Genomic DNA, 19,617 nt, shown 5'->3' with positions numbered 1-19,617 from the left:
TTTTATGATGGATGGATGATCTTTTATGATGGATGGATGGATGATCTTTTATGATGGATGGATGGATGATCTTTTATGATGGATAGATGCTCTTTTATGATGGATGGATGGATGATCTTTTATGATGGATAGATGCTCTTTTATGATGGATGGATGATCTTTTATGATGGATGGATGGATGATCTTTTATGATGGATGGATGCAGTTTTATGATGGATGGATGGATGATCTTTTATGATGGATGGATGCTCTTTTATGATGGATAGATGCTCTTTTATGATGGATGGATGCAGTTTTATGATGGATAGATGCTCTTTTATGATGGATAGATGCACTTTTATGATGGATGGATGCAGTTTTATGATGGATGGATGCTCTTTTATGATGGATAGATGCTCTTTTATGATGGATGGATGCAGTTTTATGATGGATAGATGCTCTTTTATGATGGATAGATGCACTTTTATGATGGATGGATGCAGTTATATGATGGATAGATGCTCTTTTATGATGGATAGATGCTCTTTTATGATGGATAGATGCTCTTTTATGATGGATGGATGCAGTTTTATGATGGATGGATGGATGGATGCTCTTTTATGATGGATGGATGCTCTTTTATGATGGATGGATGCTCTTTTATGATGGATGGATGATCTTTTATGATGGATGGATGGATGATCTTTTATGATGGATGGATGCTCTTTTATGATGGATGGATGCAGTTTTATGATGGATGGATGGATGATCTTTTATGATGGATAGATGCACTTTTATGATGGATGGATGCAGTTTTATGATGGATGGATGCTCTTTTATGATGGATGGATGCACTTTTATGATGGATGGATGCTCTTTTATGATGGATGGATGCTCTTTTATGATGGATAGATGCACTTTTATGATGGATGGATGCAGTTTTATGATGGATAGATGCTCTTTTATGATGGATAGATGCTCTTTTATGATGGATAGATGCTCTTTTATGATGGATGGATGCAGTTTTATGATGGATGGATGGATGGATGCTCTTTTATGATGGATGGATGCTCTTTTATGATGGATGGATGCTCTTTTATGATGGATGGATGATCTTTTATGATGGATGGATGGATGATCTTTTATGATGGATGGATGCTCTTTTATGATGGATGGATGCAGTTTTATGATGGATGGATGGATGATCTTTTATGATGGATAGATGCACTTTTATGATGGATGGATGCAGTTTTATGATGGATGGATGGATGCTCTTTTATGATGGATGGATGCTCTTTTATGATGGATGGATGCAGTTTTATGATGGATGGATGGATGATCTTTTATGATGGATGGATGCTCTTTTATGATGGATAGATGCTCTTTTATGATGGATGGATGCTCTTTTATGATGGATAGATGCTCTTTTACGATGGATGGATGCAGTTTTATGATGGATAGATGCACTTTTATGATGGATGGATGCAGTTATATGATGGATGGATGCTCTTTTATGATGGATAGATGCTCTTTTATGATGGATAGATGCACTTTTATGATGGATGGATGCAGTTATATGATGGATGGATGCTCTTTTATGATGGATGGATGCTCTTTTATGATGGATAGATGCACTTTTATGATGGATGGATGCAGTTATATGATGGATGGATGCTCTTTTATGATGGATAGATGCACTTTTATGATGGATGGATGCAGTTTTATGATGGATGGATGCTCTTTTATGATGGATGGATGCTCTTTTATGATGGATAGATGCTCTTTTACGATGGATGGATGCAGTTTTATGATGGATAGATGCACTTTTATGATGGATGGATGCAGTTTTATGATGGATGGATGCAGTTTTATGATGGATGGATGGATGCTCTTTTATGATGGATGGATGCAGTTTTATGATGGATGGATGGATGCTCTTTTATGATGGATGGATGCAGTTTTATGATGGATGGATGCAGTTTTATGATGGATGGATGGATGCTCTTTTATGATGGATGGATGCTCTTTTATGATGGATGGATGCAGTTTTATGATGATAGATGCACTTTTACGATGGTTGGATGCAGTTTTATGATGGATGGATGCTCTTTTACGATGGATGGATGCAGTTTTATGATGGATAGATGCTCTTTTATGATGGATGGATGCAGTTTTATGATGGATGGACTTTTATGGATTTCAAAACAGAAACATCCATTCACTGCCATTATAAAGCTTGGATTAGCCTGAACATTTATCAATATAATTTTGATTATGTTCGTTTGAAAGAAGAATGTCATAGGCTACACACTTGAGGAAATCCTAGTTAATAATTGGTTAGTTTTCATTTATGGGTGAACTATCCCTTTAAACACAGAAACACTGAGGCAAAACATCATTATTATGTATTTATTTACTACTTATTGCAGTTTAAGATTCTCTTTGGAATTTCTCATGCACCTTTTCCCCGTTTAACCCTTTAGTAAATGATTGTGCTTTAGTAAATAATGAAGGCCAGAGTTGTGGCTGTGGTGTCATGGCGCCCTCTGCCGGTCAGCAGGAGAACCGCTGCAGTGTTTCTGCTGAAACTTCACTTTCTCTCACTGATAAAGGAACTAAACGAGTCTTACCTTGAGGCATCCTCTCAGCTCCACGGCACACGGCTCAAGGGCATCTTGGTGGTTGTTTTGGTCCGTCAGTTTTGGCACTTTTAGTCTCGTGTCGCCACACTGTCAGAAGGCTGGTGTTTATTCTGACCGTGTAATGGCGGCTGTCAGTTCCAGCCACTATTCGCCAATCATTCACTATTTCGACCTGCTTTCTTTTTGCGCATTTCCCGCCCTTTAGTTCCGCTGCGGGTGACGACGCCGCCTCACGCTGACGTCACTACTGTTACTGGAACAATGATTAATCATAATACTTATTATTAGTATTATTATTATCATGGAATCGATAAAGAAGTTATTTAAGTTGATTAAAGACTGATTGCACCTTATCATATCTATGCGTCGTATTCTTTTTATAATCGTTTTAGTTTACCTTCTATAGTTCTTATCTTTGGTTATTGTTATTTTTTATGTTCCTTTGAGTTAAATATGATGAGTGAAAACTGGGTTTGATGGAAATAGTAAGTTTGACAGTAAGGTTTGAGTGTGTGTAAATCTGTGGAGGGTATGATGAGTGAGAATGGGTTTAACAAGAAGGTTCCCGAGTAAAAATCAGGGAAGAGAGATTAAAATGGATGTTATGAACGTGTTTGAGGAAGAAATGAAGGAGAGGTGGTTTAATAATAAGTACATGTATGTAGACTCTAAACTGAAGGATGTTTTATTCTTATTATGTAAATGTAAATAAACATGCCTGCATAATAATAAAAATACTGATATTTGGTTAAACTTTATGGAGAAACTCTTGATATTGTAATTGTGAGAATCTTGAATGTGTCCGTAGGAAAAAGGAAGACATTTTGTGCTTCTTGTTTTTTCTTCTTCTTTTTCATTCAGTTCTGTTTTTCTTTTTGTTTGAGGATATGATATAACTAAAACATTTAAAAACTAAAAATTACAATTTACAGCTTTTTTCCCTTACTTATATTATTTATTTGATATATCATACTGTATATTCTCTTTAACTTCTTGGAGTCTGTATTAGTTTATTTGTTAGGCTATATAATATTTTATACTATGTCGGAAATGACTTTTATCATGTTGTTGTTTGTATAACTGGACATCAATTATCAAGAAAAATCAATCTTTGTTTGGTTTGGGAATTAGTGTGATTAACCCTTGAGATAAGATGGGAGGAAGGCACTGATTATTAATACTTCAATTAAACATTTTGAGTAAAAATAGGGCCAAAGCATCAGCAAATAGCTTATAATTCCCCATGCAGTGAAACCGTCAGTGATTTATTATTTTTCAGATGATTAATCGCCTTGATCACTTCCTCAAGAGAAATGGGCACATCCCAGAGTTCACTTTCGTTAGCGTCGATAGTTTTCACCACTACAGATCTCTCATCAGATATCGTTGGGGAGTAATTAGAGGTGTATTCTTATAAAATTCACAGAATTATCTAGAAATTAGTTTATGGTCATTTGTTATAATCCCATACACATTTAGTTGACTAATGTTATTACTAATATGGTGGCTCTCTAAATTAAAGTAGTATTGTGAATTTTGCTCGCCAACGTCAAACAAACGCACTTCATCTTTCCTTCGAGTTCATCAAGTGCAGATCATCATCTAAACTGTCTGGACATTTATTTGCTAATTTTGTAATTTCAGCAGTAATTTTGGTTTATTCTACTCTTTTGTATTCGGCTAATTGGCTTCCAAAATGTCTTAAATAGTTAAGTTCAAAAATGAATCTCCTTGTTAGCTTTAGCAAATAAACTGGCATATCAGTCTAGAGATCTCTCTCTTCACCTCATTGTCCTGTAACAATGAATTGTTGAGTTTCCAATATGATCCGTTATATAAACCATTTGTTAGACATCTTAGGGTTCTCATAAAGAATATATTAAAGTTCTCAGACACTAACCACACGTCTCTTCTGGACTGAACCGGTTTTATTGCTCCAGGTGTGGAAATCTGGCTCTCCAATATCTATAAGATTGACTTTAACCATGAAGTTTCTGAGACTGATATTATTTATGTTTGGTCTACCTGGTGCCCATTTATCAATTGAACCATCCAATACAATATTAAAATATCATCCGCGTAATACATTCGGATATTTATTTAGCCAAACAATAAAAATATTTTCAAAAAAGATTCAAAAAGATTATTATTAGGGATGTCCCGATCAGGTTTTTTTGCGCTCGAGTCCGAGTCATTGATTTTGAGTATCGACCGATACCGAGTCCCGATCCGATGCTATAATACATAAAAAAAGAATAAAGAAGAGTGAAAAAATGATTCAGGATGTTCCTTATTTTTAATTTAATTCACCTTATTTCAAATTAAGGCATGTAGAATAAGTCAATAATATGTGCTTTATAAGTAGGGCCAATATTCTAGTAATGCTAGTTATAGCGAGAACTGAACCCTGAAATAAAGTGTTAACGACGAACTAGTTAAAGAATGAAGAACTGAAATGCCTGATCAGTCTGTAAACTCTGACATCAAAGTATTATCAAGATCTTTAGCAGCGCTAAAGTAACATTAGGGAAATAATAATGAACTCAATAATACCAACGATGGCTGTCAAACGTGACGGGTCTCTTTAAACTGTCAGAAAAATAAGAAAGAAGAAACCGAACAGTAAACGCTGTGAACCACTCCAGCAGGCCCATTCAAACTGAAGACTCGACCCGTGCTTGAGTGCAAACTACATCATATCCGGAGATATTATAGTTTATAGAGCATTGGGAGTTGAAAATACCGAAATGAGTCCTTTGTCTGCTCTTCTCACAGTCGCTTAAGTACCTTCTCCGACGAAGTAAGCAGACTGTCCATCATCACAGGCTTTTCTGATCAGACCTCAGTCTGCCACTTCTGTCCTCCGTGGACCTGCACAGGGTCCGGATTGACATCCTCGTGTTTATTCTGTCAATGTTAAATGTCTGTGGAGGAGCTCTGGCCTCATATGTGGAGCCATTTGAAAGCTTAGAGTCTCTTCTTTCTGGAGATATGCTTCACTTTGGCGTTTGTTTTACACACAGTAACGTATTTACACTAAATTACTCTGATGTCATTTCAGCAGCCCAAAGTGTCTGCAGGGTCCTAGAGCACACAGGGCCTGAGTTACACACTTTCACAAATTAAAGGGGGGGTGAAATGCTGTTTCATGCATACTGATCTTTTTACACTGTTAAAGACTTGGAATCCCATACTAAACATAGACAAAGTTTCAAAAGTTAAGGTGGACGTTTGATGGGAGTATTTCTTTGTCAAAAATACTACTTCCGGTTAGTCATAAGTTTCTGCAAGTTTTTTGCGATCATGCGTCCCCTTTGACGTTAATGGGGCGGAATTTCCTTGTATGGGCCTTACGGACAATTCTACCGGAAGCGCGTGAGAGAGAGAGAGAGAGAGAGAGAGAGAGAGAGAGAGAGAGAGAGGGAGAGAGGGAGAGAGAGAGAGAGAGAGAGAGAGAGAGAGAGAGAGAGAGAGAGAGAGGGAGAGAGGGAGAGAGAGAGGAGAGAGAGAGAGAGAGAGAGAGAGAGAGAGAGAGAGAGAGAGAGAGCGAAAGCAACAGGCTACGCCCATCAAAGCGCTGGCTTGTAGGCTGCTGGACAGGTGACAATTACACATAGCACATAACAATGTCACCAAAAAGTGCGTTTTTGGTTGCCAGACCAAGACAGTCCTGCACAGATTCCCCAAAAACCCCGCGTTAAGGCAACAGTGGATGGAATTTGCTTTTCCGGATCAGCAACTGAGTTGCGCGAATGTTTATATCTGTTCGCTGCATTTCGGTGCCGACTGTTTCATAAACAAGGCCCAGCTCGACACCGGATTTCCCGATCGCCTAATGCTGAAGGATGGAGCAGTCCCAACGTTAGAAGGGTGAGTGAGACTGCTTCAAATGTCTGTGTTTTTTTTAGTCCGCTTACTGTCTACACAAACCACGCGTAAACACACACACACACGTGCACAACTACACTTCCCACATGTACACCTTCAAAGACAAAAATACGACGATATAATTCAAGTATAAATATGTAAATAACACAAGCCGCTCAGCATATTATATAGTTAGTGTATAACTTGTAGCACATAGAGACGTCCTGCTCTAGTCGTTTTTGCTGCTGCTCCTGTTCAACTGCAGCCTCTGGGTCTGATTCCGGATCATAGATGTATGGCTGTATCTGATTAAAAGCCATATTTTTATTTTGAATAAAGTTTTTTTCCCGCTGTTAGGGATGACGCACTCGACTCAACACACAGCGCGCTGCTGCACACGTCATTATTTAGCTCCGCTCACGCGATACGCCCCCACCCGCTCTGCTTTTTTTGGAAAGACTCGGAACAGCGCATCTTTCTTATATAATTATAAAAAAAATAAAGACTTTTCGGAGATATGCAGGATGCAATGCTACTCTATAGGTACTCAAGATTGACATGACACTGACTGAAACTGAGTGTTTCACCCCCCCTTTAATTCAAAAAGCGCCTCGTTTTTGGGGGGTTAGACAGCTTAGACAACATTTACTAACATGTTTATGACTTTTAGCAGTGATTTATGTAACGTTAAAGGGTTTCTTGTAAAATGACACCAACATTTTGAACCTAGACCACTGTATGTGTGTGTGGGAGGCTTTTCAATTTGGGTCGGCCAAATCCAGGCGGGAATCCCAAAAGATGGTCTTGGAGTTTAACAGGCTAAATGGCATGCCCTGGTCCTGAAGAAACTCACTGCCCTTTGCCGCTTCCCAAACTGCATCCCTGAATCTTCTGGCTGTGAAGCGAATGACCGTTGCATTCATTAGGGCGCTTTGTACCCGGTCAGTGAGTGACATATAGCATCTGATAGTTTCACCGCTTCCTGTGGAGGCATTCTTGGCATACACTTCTTCTTCCTCTTTTCACATTGTTCCTTTTGATCGCCTCTGGCAATCCATGAAGCCGCAGGTTCCAACGCCTACACTCTTATTGAAAAAGCCAATGTCTCGTGATTTCAGCAGTTTGACACGCGATCCGAATCATGAATCGATTCGCTGACTCATAACCGTTTGAATCTTTATTTGAGGATTGAACACAAACGCGGAAGAGAAGCCAATGCTGAATAAAGTCGTAGTTTTTGTTATTTTTGGACCCAAATGTATTTTGGATGCTTCAAGAGACTCTAATTAACCCACTGATGTCTCATATGGACTACTGTGATGATGTTTTTATTCCCTTTCTGGACATGGACAGTATAGTGTGCATACACTTGCATACGCTCTCAGACTAAATATAAAATATCTTAAACTGTGTGTGAAGATGAACGGAGGTCTTACGGGTGTGGAGCGACATTAGGGAGAGGAGTTAATGACAGAAGATTCATTTTTGGCTGAACTAACCCTTTAAAAATAAAGGTTCTTTAATGGTTCTTTGGCAGCTTTGTATGGTTCCATGAAGAACCGTTAATATCCAAAGAACCTTTCCATTACACAAAAGGTTCTTTAGACTATAAAGTGGTTAGAAAAAAATGGTTCTTTAAAGAACTTTTCTCAAAACAGTTCTTTGGGGAACCAAGAATGGTTCTTCTGAGGCATCTCTGTGAAACCCATGTTTGGTTCTTCCTGGCACCTTTATTTATAGGGGTGTATGTACCTCTCCGTTACCCGAGTCATGCATAGCCTGGTGGTCCGTTCACCCGTCGAGCCGGTTCTCTGCATTTTGCTCTTCAACTCTTATTTCTGCACAGGTGGTTTGCACCATCGATTCCAGAACATCACTTCTTGTATCGCTAAGATTAGCGAGTTTCGTGACTTTCATCGGGATTAGAATTTGCTATTGTCAGGTTGGAGAATGTTGGCTTTTCCGCAAGTGGAGGTTTAGATGGAGTGTGGCGGAAATCTGTCTTCATCTTCCATCATACGTTTGTCTCGAATCAAACCACTCTCGCTGCTATGATTGTTATTAGCAGAGCACATGTGAATCAGCTTTTCACTGGCTCTTTTTGGGCTGGTTTGGGCACGTTTTAAGTAAAAAAATATCTTGCATACCAAAAGGTATTGAAATTGAAAAAGCCGAGAGATCGAAACGTTTGACTATTCGCCGCCATCTTGCCAGAACCTGAAGCATCAAGATAACTGAAGTGACAATGAGTCCCTATGGAGCTCTAGTGGTGCTGGACATATTAGAATATCATCAGAAAGTTGATTTATTCCACTAATTCCATTCAAAAAGTGAAACTTGTATATTATATTCATTCATTACACACAGACTGATATATTTCAAATGTTTATTTATTTTAATTTTGATGATTATAACTGACAACTAAGGAAAATCGCAAATTCAGTATCTCAGAAAATTAGAACAAGTTCAATATTAAAGACTCCTGGTGCCACACTCTGATCAGCTAATGAACTCAACACACCTGCAGGCCTTTAAATGGCCTCTCAGTCTAGGTCTGTCGGCTACACAATCATGGGGAAGACCGCTGACAGGACAGATCTCCAAAAGACGGCCACTGACACCTTACACACGGAGGGCGAGACACAAAAGGTCACTGCAAAAGAGGCTGGCTGTTCTCAGAGCTCTGTGTCCAAGCACATTAATAGAGAGGCGAAGGGAAGGAAAAGATGTGCTAGAAAAAAGTGTTCAAGCAATAGAGATAACCGCACCCTGGAGAGGAGTGTGAAACAAAACCCATTCAAACATGTGGAGGAGATTCACAAAGAGTGGACTGCAGCTGGAGTCAGTGCTTTAAGAACCGCTGCGCACAGACGTCTGCAGGACACGGGTTTCAGCTGCGCACAGACGTCTGCAGGACACGGGTTTCAGCTTCGCATTCCTCGAGTCAGGCCACTCTTGATCAACAGGAGCGTCTCGCCTGGGCTACAGACAAACAGGACTGCTGAGGGGGCCAAAGTTATGTCCTCTGATGAAAGTTAATTTAGCGTTTCCTTTGGAAATTAGTTTACATTATTTTAAAAAGCTGTATATTTCCTTATGCAATGGCTGTGAAAGTTTGTGGTCTAACTGGAGCTTTACCTTAAAATCTACTCGAGGAGCGATTAAAGGATAACAGGACAGAAATCACATTTCTCCTGTGTGTGTGTGTGTGTGTGTGTGTGTGTGTGTGCTTGTTTGTGTGACATATGAGGACTCAAATGTGTATAATGCCATGGGTATGACACAGGTATTACAGGAGAGGGTGAAATATGAGGACATTACCCATGGCCCCAGTTTTCACAAAAACAAACGTGTGTGTGTGTGTGTGAGAGTGTGTATGAATCAGTTTTAACACACAAACTGGACAGGAGAAAGTGCATAAAAAGTGTTTTATTATCATTATTAATATAATTATATGAATCACATCCACCCAATGAAAAATGAACCATAGACATCCAATCAAAAACAGTAAATAAACATCACAGGAGGGTTAGAAGAGAGCGAAACACTGAAACCCGAGCTCTCTCACACACACACAGACACACACACGTACGCGCACACACACGCACAATCTGCTATTGGTTTGATTATTGCTCCCTAACGTCCTCTTCTCAGGCCACCCCAGGGTTCAAGAGCACCTCGTGAACTCTGACCCCTGCTTCTGGAATGTCACATGACAGATTCTGGTCACATGGGTTTAGTTGCGGAAGGTCGATACGTCATTTATTGCGGCTAACCTACGGAAGCCCGTTTACACCACTTAGCAAAAATAATCATGCTTTGGTCAAGATTATATCATTATAATAATCTTAACTCATAAGGCTAAAATGTTTTAATATTATACTTTTGAAATCAGCATTTCATTTACTTTGTCAATTTCAATTGTCATGTAGTTGACATAGCAAGTCAATTTAGATTGTCATAATGAGTCAATTTTGACCTCTTTAAGTACGAATTATGACTTGGTGAGTCAATTCCCTGTTATTTTTCTTCTCACATTTCATTCTTTTTCCAGCTTTCAGTCAATTTCAACTTAAAAAGTTAGTTATGACATCGGTCAAAGTTTAATATACATAATATTGACTTACCGGTAATATTAGTTTCGTCTTAGTATGGCAATTTTGACTTAAACTATGACAGATTTGGTCATAGCTTTTGATCATTTTGACCGAGTCAAATTGACATACTAATTCACAATTGTGACTTAGAAAATTCGAGCTGCATGTTTCGTCTTAGCATGTTATAATTTCGTCTTGAGTCAATTTCTACATAATTTGATTTTAAGGTAATTCCCAAAAACCTGAAAAATTATAATTATGACTTAGCATGTCAATTTTGATGTTTTAAGTCAAAGTTTACATAATTGTGGCTTAATCATTTCGACTTAATATCAGTTTCGTCTTCGTAGGTCAGTTTCGAAACTTTCAAAACTTTGAGCTTTTTAAGTCATGAAATGTCAATTTTGGCTGTCAATTTCTACATAATATCATATTTATCATATTTCAATTTGGGTAATAATTATGACAAGTCAATTTTGGCTTAAACTAATGAGAAGTTTGGGTCATAGTATAGCACGTATTAAAGCAAATTAACATACCAACTCATAATTATGACTTACAAATCTGGACTTGCGTGTAACTTAGCATGTAATAACTTCTGCATATTGTGATGTTTTGAAGGTGATCCCCAAAGCCTGATAGTTTGCTCCTGTGGTGTAGAGGAGCTTGTGGAGAAAGGAGAGCAGACTGAGCAGATGAACAGAAGGAAAGAGCGAAGGAAAGACAGCGAGAGTGAGACGACGGCTCCGCTCCTGTTGAGCCCAAAGCTTCAGATCTTTAGAGTCCACTGCTTCACACAGGCATCATGAGACGCTGTGACGAGTGTGTTGGCGTTCAGCCACGCCAGACCACTGACATGATGCAACCGATGGGTGTCTGAAACACACACACACACACACAGTTTTAGTAAATTAGGGGGACTCTCCATAGGCGTAATGGATTTTACACTGTACATTCTATCCCCCTAAACTTACCCGTCACACACACAGCCCCTAAACCTTCTACATTTAAAAAAAAACATAATTTAGTATGTTTATAAATCAATTTACATTGTGGGGACTGCGTGTGGACACACACACACACTCTCTCTCTCTCAAACAAACAAACACTCTCTCTCTCTCTCTCTCTCTCTCAAACTCTCTCGCTCTCTCTCTCAAACACACACACACCTGGTATCTTGATCCTCTTGTCGGGGTCGCTGGCGGTCCACACGTACACCATCATGTCCATCCCGCCGGTGGCAAAATGCTCATTATCCGGAGACCAGGACAGGCAGACCACCTTCGCATGATGGCCATAGAACTCGTTCTTCTCCTGAAACACAGACACACACATCATAGATCCACATCCAGCTGCTTTCTCCTGAAACACACACACTCAACATCCCAATCCATCATCCGCTAACTCCTGAAACACACACACACACACACACTCTCTCTCTCTCTCTCTCTCTCTCTCTCTCAGCATCCCAATCCATCATCCGCTAGCTCCTGATGTGTATTCGAGTGTGTGGTGAGTTTACCGCGTATCCGTCGGCCACGGTGAAAACGGTGACGACCTTCTTCTCATCCGTCACAGCCAGAAAGGCTCCATCTTTGGAGTAGGCCATGTCCGTCACAGGTCCCTGGACCTCCACAACCTTCCCATCATGCTTCAGGGTATTTCCCTGAACGCCGTACAGATGCACCTTCCCATCCTGCAGACACAACATCCTCTCAATCACAACTTCTGAGGAACTTCCTAATATTCCTATTCAATAATTGTGTTCGCGACACCTCATCCTAAACGGACCCGTCCCCGGCGCGATAACTCCGACCCTTCAAATATTCGTACTCTTGTGTAATCGACGCCCCATCCTAAATAAACCCGTCTCTTGTGTGACACCCAGAGCTTTTGAGTATTCTGCTCTAATATGACCTCTGACCTGTGCGGTGTCCAGAATAATAATCCTCCACTGTGTGTTAATAGGCCAGAGGAGAACTGAGTCTGGTTTCTCTAAGGTTTATTTTTCTCCATCATGCCCTGATGGAGTTTCGGTTCCTTTGGTCGCCTTTGGCTTGGCTTGCTCAGTTGGGGCACTAACATTACGATCAAAGTTCAGATCTGATCTGCCAACATTGTCTCTCTCTGATAAATTAAAATAAGCTGATAACATCACTGTTTACTCCAGAACGACTGTACAGCCAAATCTAATTCTGCTGCAGTATTGTCCTGTTTAACACTGAAGCTGCTCTGACACAATCGGCGCTGGAGAAGAGCGATAGAAATAAAGATGACTTGAAGTTGACTTGATAACTGCCCAACGGATTGGACCGAGTTCAAGAGATTTATCACATCTTGGAAAATACATGCTGAAGCTACTGAATATTAGCATAAAAACCGAGGACTGAGCGCAGTGATTGGTGACTTACAGCTCCGCCCACAGCCACGGTCCCGCCTCCAGGATGAATGGCTGCAGCTTCGGGCTCGTAGTCCAGAGAGTCCAGCGTGAAGAGCTTCTTCTTATCCTTCAGCAAGACAATCTGCAGACAGACCGTTATTACTGCTACAGTTAATCAATATAAACACCATTAAACATGCGCCGCCTGTGTATGACTGCTGTTGTTATCCATTTGCAGGGCTTGTGTTGTGCATTTATGGCCAATTAGAAACATTTACTGCCTTTGTGCTGCAATAAACGATCCTCAGTATATCTTGTTTTCCGGCACAAATGACTGACTGACATTCTTTATTAATAAAACAACCATCAGCAGCCAATTCTCCACACCACAAATGGACACGCATCTTGTAACCCACACACCTTCTCATCCTACTGACCCAATCCCCACTCTCCTGCTTCAAGACATCTCTTCTGCAAGATCTACTTGCACTCAGTCATATTAATCTCTCTTCACACGGAGATCCCACAGCATTTAAAAGGCTTGGGTATCCACAATGCTGAAGAAACTTCATCTAAATCCAGCAGATCTAGAAAATGACAAACCGGTATTCCTTCTTCCAATCATTGCTAAAACACTTGAACAAGTCTCCATCTTTCTCAACCACCAGCTTGGTTACTAAACTGACACCTGCTTTCAGTAACTAAAGCTCTGAGATGGCAACCAAATCCTCCAAATCGCTGCTTTTGAGAGTTAACCACCAGATCCTCCTGTCAACCTTCATGACGAAGGGCATGGGAGTCGCAACATCTAGAGCTACTCAGGGCTCAGTGCTGGGACCGCTTCTCTTCTCCATCTCCATCTCATCACTAGATCTGTCCTTCAGAAACATGGTTTCTCCATCACTGCTATCATCTAGACCTACTGGAGTGCCTCAGGGCTCAGTGCTGGGACCGCTTCTCTTCTCCATCTACATCTCATCACTAGATCTGTCCTTCAGAAACATGGTTTCTCCATCACTGCTATCATCTAGAGCTACTGGAGTGCCTCAGGGCTGGGACCGCTTCTCTTCTCCATCTACATCTCAACACTAGATCTGTCCTTCAGAAACATGGTTTCTCCATCACTGCTATAATCTAGAGCTACTGGAGTGCCTCAGGGCTGGGACCGCTTCTCTTCTCCATCTACATCTCAACACTAGATCTGTCCTTCAGAAACATGGTTTCTCCATCACTGCTATAATCTAGAGCTACTGGAGTACCTCAGGGCTCAGTGCTGGGACCACTTCTCTTCTCCATCTACATGTCATCACTAGATCTGTCCTTCAGAAACATGGTTTCTCCATCACTGCTATCATCTAGAGCTACTGGAGTGCCTCAGGGCTGGGACCGCTTCTCTTCTCCATCTACATCTCAACACTAGATCTGTCCTTCAGAAACATGGTTTCTCCATCACTGCTATAATCTAGAGCTACTGGAGTGCCTCAGGGCTCAGTGCTGGGACCGCTTCTCTTCTCCATCTACATCTCAACACTAGATCTGTCCTTCAGAAACATAGTGTCTCCATCACTGCTATCATCTAGAGCTACTGGAGTGCCTCAGGGCTCAGTGCTGGGACCGCTTCTCTTCTCCATCTACATCTCAACACTAGATCTGTCCTTCAGAAACATAGTGTCTCCATCACTGCTATCATCTAGAGCTGCTGGAGTGCCTTAGGGCTCAGTGCTGGGACCACTTCTCTTCTCCATCTCAACACTAGATCTGTCCTTCAGAAACATAGTGTCTCCATCACTGCTATCATCTAGAGCTGCTGGAGTGCCTTAGGGCTCAGTGCTGGGACCGCTTCTCTTCTCCATCTACATCTCATCGCTAGATCTGTTCTTCTTCAGCATGGTTTCTCCATCACTGCTATCATCTAGAGCTACTGGAGTGCCTCAGGGCTCAGTGCTGGGACCGCTTCTCTTCTCCATCTACATCTCATCACTAGATCTGTCCTTCAGAAACATGGTTTCTCCATCACTGCTATCATCTAGAGCTACTGGAGTGCCTCAGGGCTCAGTGCTGGGAGCGCTCTCTTCTCCATCTACATCTCATCACTAGATCTGTCCTTCAGAAACATGGTTTCTCCATCACTGCTATCATCTAGAGCTGCTGGAGTGCCTCGGGGCTCAGTGCTGGGACCACTTCTCTTCTCCATCTCATCACTAGATCTGTTCTTCAGAAACATGGTTTCTCCATCACTGCTATCATCTAGAGCTGCTGGAGTGCCTCAGGGCTCAATGCTGGGACCGCTTCTCTTCTCCATCTACATCTCATCACTAGATCTGTCCTTCAGAAACATGGTTTCTCCATCACTGCTATCATCTAGAGCTACTGGAGTGCCTCGGGGCTCAGTGCTGGGACCACTTCTCTTCTCCATCTCATCACTAGATCTGTTCTTCAGAAACATGGTTTCTCCATCACTGCTATCATCTAGAGCTGCTGGAGTGCCTCGGGGCTCAGTGCTGGGACCACTTCTCTTCTCCATCTCATCACTAGATCTGTTCTTCAGAAACATGGTTTCTCCATCACTGCTATCATCTAGAGCTGCTGGAGTGCCTCAGGGCTCAATGCTGGGACCGCTTCTCTTCTCCATCTACATCTCATCACTAGATCTGTCCTTCAGAAACATGGTTTCTCCATCACTGCTATCATCTAGAGCTGCTGGAGTGCCTCAGGGCTCAATGCTGGGACCGCTTCTCTTCTCCATCTACATCTCATCGCTAGATCTGTTCTTGTTAAACATGGTTTCTCCATCACTGCTATCATCTAGAGCTGCTGGAGTGCCTCAGGATACAGTGCTGGGACCGCTTCCCTTCTCCATCTACATGTCATCACTAGATCTGTCCTTCAGAAACATGGTTTCTCCATCACTGCTGTCATCTAGAGCTACTGGAGTGCCTCAGGGCTCAGTGCTGGACCGCTTCTCTTCTCCATCTCCATCTCATCGCTAGATCTGTTCTTCTTAAACATGGTTTCTCCATCACTGCTATCATCTAGAGCTACTGGAGTGCCTCAAGGCTCAGTGCTGGGACCACTTCTCTTCTCCATCTCCATCTCATCACTAGATCTGTCCTTCAGAAACATGGTGTCTCCATCACTGCTATCATCTAGAGCTACTGGAGTGCCTCAGGGCTCAATGCTGGGACCGCTTCTCTTCTCCATCTACATCTCATCACTAGATCTGTCCTTCAGAAACATAGTTTCTTCATCACTGGCTTCTGGAGTAACTGGTGATCAGTTGAACTTCACAGACCACATTGCTAGAACTACCCAGTCCTGCAGATTTGCCTTATACAACATCAGGAGGATCAGGCTCTTCCTATCGGAGATACACAACTGCTTGTCCAAGCTCTTGATCTATCCAGGCTGGACTATTGCAAGGATATACTGTCAAACCTCTGCAAATGATCCAGAAAGCTGCAGCAAAAGTGGTCTTTAACAAGTTGAAGAGAGCACAGGTCACACCTCGCCTGATAAACTTAACAAACTGGTTGCCAATAGCCGCTTGCATCAAATTCAAGGCACTGATGTTTGTCTGCAGAACAACCACTGGCTCTGCACCCCAATACCTAAACTCATTACTCTAGACCAACATGCCCTCCAGAAGTGTGTTCTGCTTCCCAAAGATGTACAAAATCACTTTCCTTGACCTTTTGCTGAAATGGTGGAATGACCCTAACTCAATCTGAGCTGCTGAGTCTTTAGCAACCTTCAAGAAACTGCTGAAGATGCATCCACTCTTGACCCACTAACACTCCCAGTGCTGGAGAAACTGGGACTCAAAGCTTTTACATATTGTTTCTCTATAGTTGGTTTGATTGGGTTCTATTGCTCTCCTCATTTGAAAGTTGCTTTGGATAAGTGTGTCTGCTAAATGAGCAAATGTAAATGTAATGTAAATGTTTCTGTACCTGTCCGATACACACGGTGACGGCGAGGCCTCCTGGACCGACACTCACACACTTAGGCTGCATGTCCATTTTGATCATATCAGACGCACTAACACAAACACACACACACACACACACACAAGAGCATCATGAGCTTTAGAGAGATCGTCACGCCACCCAATATAAGAGTCTGCGCAGTGTCACATGGCAGTGTGTGATTGACAGCAGTGCGCTCACCTGTACTCTTTCTTGCTCAGGTCGGTGTAGCGGACCGTATCATCCATACTGCAGGTCACCAAACGGCCCGAGTCATCCACCGCCATCTTGGACACCAGGTTAGAGTGTCCTTTCCCCAAAAACTCCTCATTCTCTCCACTCTCAGAGTCCCAGTAATGTGCAGGAGTCACGTCAAGGACACACACACTCAACCAACACTGATCAGCTTAATGACTCTTAGGCCCATCACCGTAACTACTGTTTATGTTTCGCGATATTTCGTCCCAGAAATAATTGCGATAAACGATACCATTGTCATTTTAAATCTACTTTATGCCACTGAATTCATTATCCTAATATAACAGCATAATAATCCAAGTAGACCTACACACTTTGAAATCACAACCTTTTAATGATTTAGATCATGGAAATTAAGGGTAAAAAATATATCCTAAATAATTTTTTTGAATAAATAGTAAATAAACATTTTCCTCTTGTGAAGCGGCTTTAGCGCTCGTCATTCTGTGTTGCCATTTATATGTGCACCGGAACCAGGGATCGAGTCCCTTTGGGCTTATTCTTCCACTGTCAGTAGTTATAACACTATAATAACGCCTCATATGCCGCATGTTTTCCACCTGTGGACAATGGCTTTGTGTGTAAAGGAAACACTTTCGCCTCAGTCACGGAAAACATACTAGATGACTGCACAAACCGGTAAAATGTTGGTGACGTTCATTATTATATATGAATATAATGGGTGATATATTGCATCCCAAAAAATGATTGAGGTCATGTACATATATAGAGCGATATAGCAATAAATTGATAATTGCGACAGGCCTAATGACTCCATTGTCTTCATTTAAATTAGTCTCATATTTGATTAACTTTGCATCACTGATTCTGTTATTTTCCAGTTATTACTGTGATGAACAGCGCTGCAGACATAAAGCTGACGGACTGAAGGATATTAATGTGTCCATCGTGACTGCCGGAGTAGATGTTTGACCGTCCGTCTGCTTTGTGGACCGTCAGGCACTGGATGGATTTAGTGTGACCCTGAAACAAACACACAACAACTCCATCAACTAACAAAAATATAACATTTTAATTCCTTATATAAACACAAACTGAAAAAACTTCAGCTTTCTGCTAACTGCCAAAAGCACAGTTTCTTATTTTGATCTAGTTAAAGTTGATTTACTACACTGATATAAACTTAATAAATGTTATATATAAATAAAAGACTAATTAAATTTACAAAACACAGGGATCTGTCATTTTATATATATATATATTTATTAATATAGCCTATAATAGCATCTTGATGCAAAAATATTTCTGTCCATTATTGATATTGTAGTTGTCACTTTTACCATAAGTTTTTTAAATTATTATTAAATACTAAATTGTTACAATTTGTTGTAACAATACATATATACACACACACACTTATTTTCTTATTCAATATTTTTATAAACGATCAGGCATAACATTATGACCACCTTTCTAATATTGTGCCGGTTCCCCTTTTGCTGATGGACTCCTCTAGACCCCTGAAGCTGTGCGGTGGTATCTGGCACCAATATGTTGTGAGGCAGAACCTCCGTGGATCGGACTTGTTTGTTCGGCTCATCCCACAGATGCTCGATTGGATTGAGATCTGGGGAATCTGGAGGCCGAGTCGACGCCTCAAACTGGTTGTTGTGCTCCTCAAACCATTCCTGAAGCATTTGTGCTTTGTGTCAGGAGCATTATCCTGCTGGAAGAGCCACAGCCACCAGAATACCGTTTCCATCAAAGGCTGAACATGGTCTCAGCAATGCTTAGGTAGGTGGAGCGTATCAAAGTAACATCCACATGGATGGAGGACCCAAGGTTTCCCAGCAGAACATTGGCCAAAGCATCACACTGCCTCCGCTGGCTCGCCTTCTTCCCATAGTGCATCCTGGGGCCATGTGTTCCTCAGGTAAGCCACACACACACACACACACACACACACACACACACACACACACACACACACACACACACACACACACACACACACACACACACACACACACACCCGGCCATCCACGTGATGTAGAAGAACACGTGATTCCTCAGACCAGGCCACCTTCTTCCATTGCTCCGTGGTCCAGTTCTGATGCTCACGTGCCACTGTTGGTGCTTTCGGCGGGGTCAGGGGTCAGAGGTCACCCTGACTGGTCCATACGCCTCAAACTGAGCTGCTCTGTGTATTCTGACAGCTTTCTATCAGAACCAGCATTAACTTCTGGAGCAGTTTGAGCGTCTAGCCATCACAATTTGGCCCTTAGCAAACTCAATCAAATCCTTACGCTTGCCCATTTCTCCTGCTTTTAACACAGCAACTTTGAGAACACTTGCTGCCTAATTTATCCCACCCACTAACATGAGCCGTGATGACGAGATCATCAGTGTTATTTACTTCACCAGTCAAAATGTTATGCCTGATCTGTGTGTGTGTCTCACCTTGATGG

At 41.5% G+C, this 19,617-nt stretch overlaps 2 protein-coding genes across 3 annotated transcripts in view; both read right to left on the bottom strand.

Annotated features, from left to right (window-relative positions):
- The window catches only part of slc2a9l2 (solute carrier family 2 member 9, like 2), a 71,152-nt gene extending 68,378 nt beyond the window's left edge, over positions 1 to 2,774 (bottom strand). Inside the window, exon 1 of the mRNA XM_067458155.1 lies at positions 2,610 to 2,774. The gene's annotated coding sequence lies outside the window, so the exon portion shown is untranslated. The remainder of the gene's footprint in view (positions 1 to 2,609) is intronic.
- Positions 2,775 to 9,901: 7,127 nt separating this feature from the next.
- The window catches only part of wdr1 (WD repeat domain 1), a 31,458-nt gene continuing 21,742 nt past the window's right edge, over positions 9,902 to 19,617 (bottom strand). For both annotated transcript variants that reach the window (XM_067458152.1, XM_067458153.1), the window contains 8 exons: positions 19,610 to 19,617; positions 18,085 to 18,172; positions 17,132 to 17,288; positions 16,916 to 17,003; positions 12,997 to 13,107; positions 12,108 to 12,281; positions 11,755 to 11,899; positions 9,902 to 11,461 (listed from right to left, as the gene is read on the bottom strand). The exon at positions 19,610 to 19,617 is cut by the window's right edge and continues 226 nt beyond it. In XM_067458152.1, coding sequence (XP_067314253.1) covers positions 11,355 to 11,461; positions 11,755 to 11,899; positions 12,108 to 12,281; positions 12,997 to 13,107; positions 16,916 to 17,003; positions 17,132 to 17,288; positions 18,085 to 18,172; positions 19,610 to 19,617 — 878 coding nt within the window. In that variant the 3' untranslated portion in view covers positions 9,902 to 11,354. The remainder of the gene's footprint in view (positions 11,462 to 11,754; positions 11,900 to 12,107; positions 12,282 to 12,996; positions 13,108 to 16,915; positions 17,004 to 17,131; positions 17,289 to 18,084; positions 18,173 to 19,609) is intronic.

The sequence above is a fragment of the Pseudorasbora parva genome, chromosome 11 (genome assembly GCF_024679245.1).
Source record: "Pseudorasbora parva isolate DD20220531a chromosome 11, ASM2467924v1, whole genome shotgun sequence".
Classification (NCBI taxonomy): domain Eukaryota; kingdom Metazoa; phylum Chordata; class Actinopteri; order Cypriniformes; family Gobionidae; genus Pseudorasbora; species Pseudorasbora parva.
This window is presented reverse-complemented; position numbering and strand designations above follow the sequence as displayed.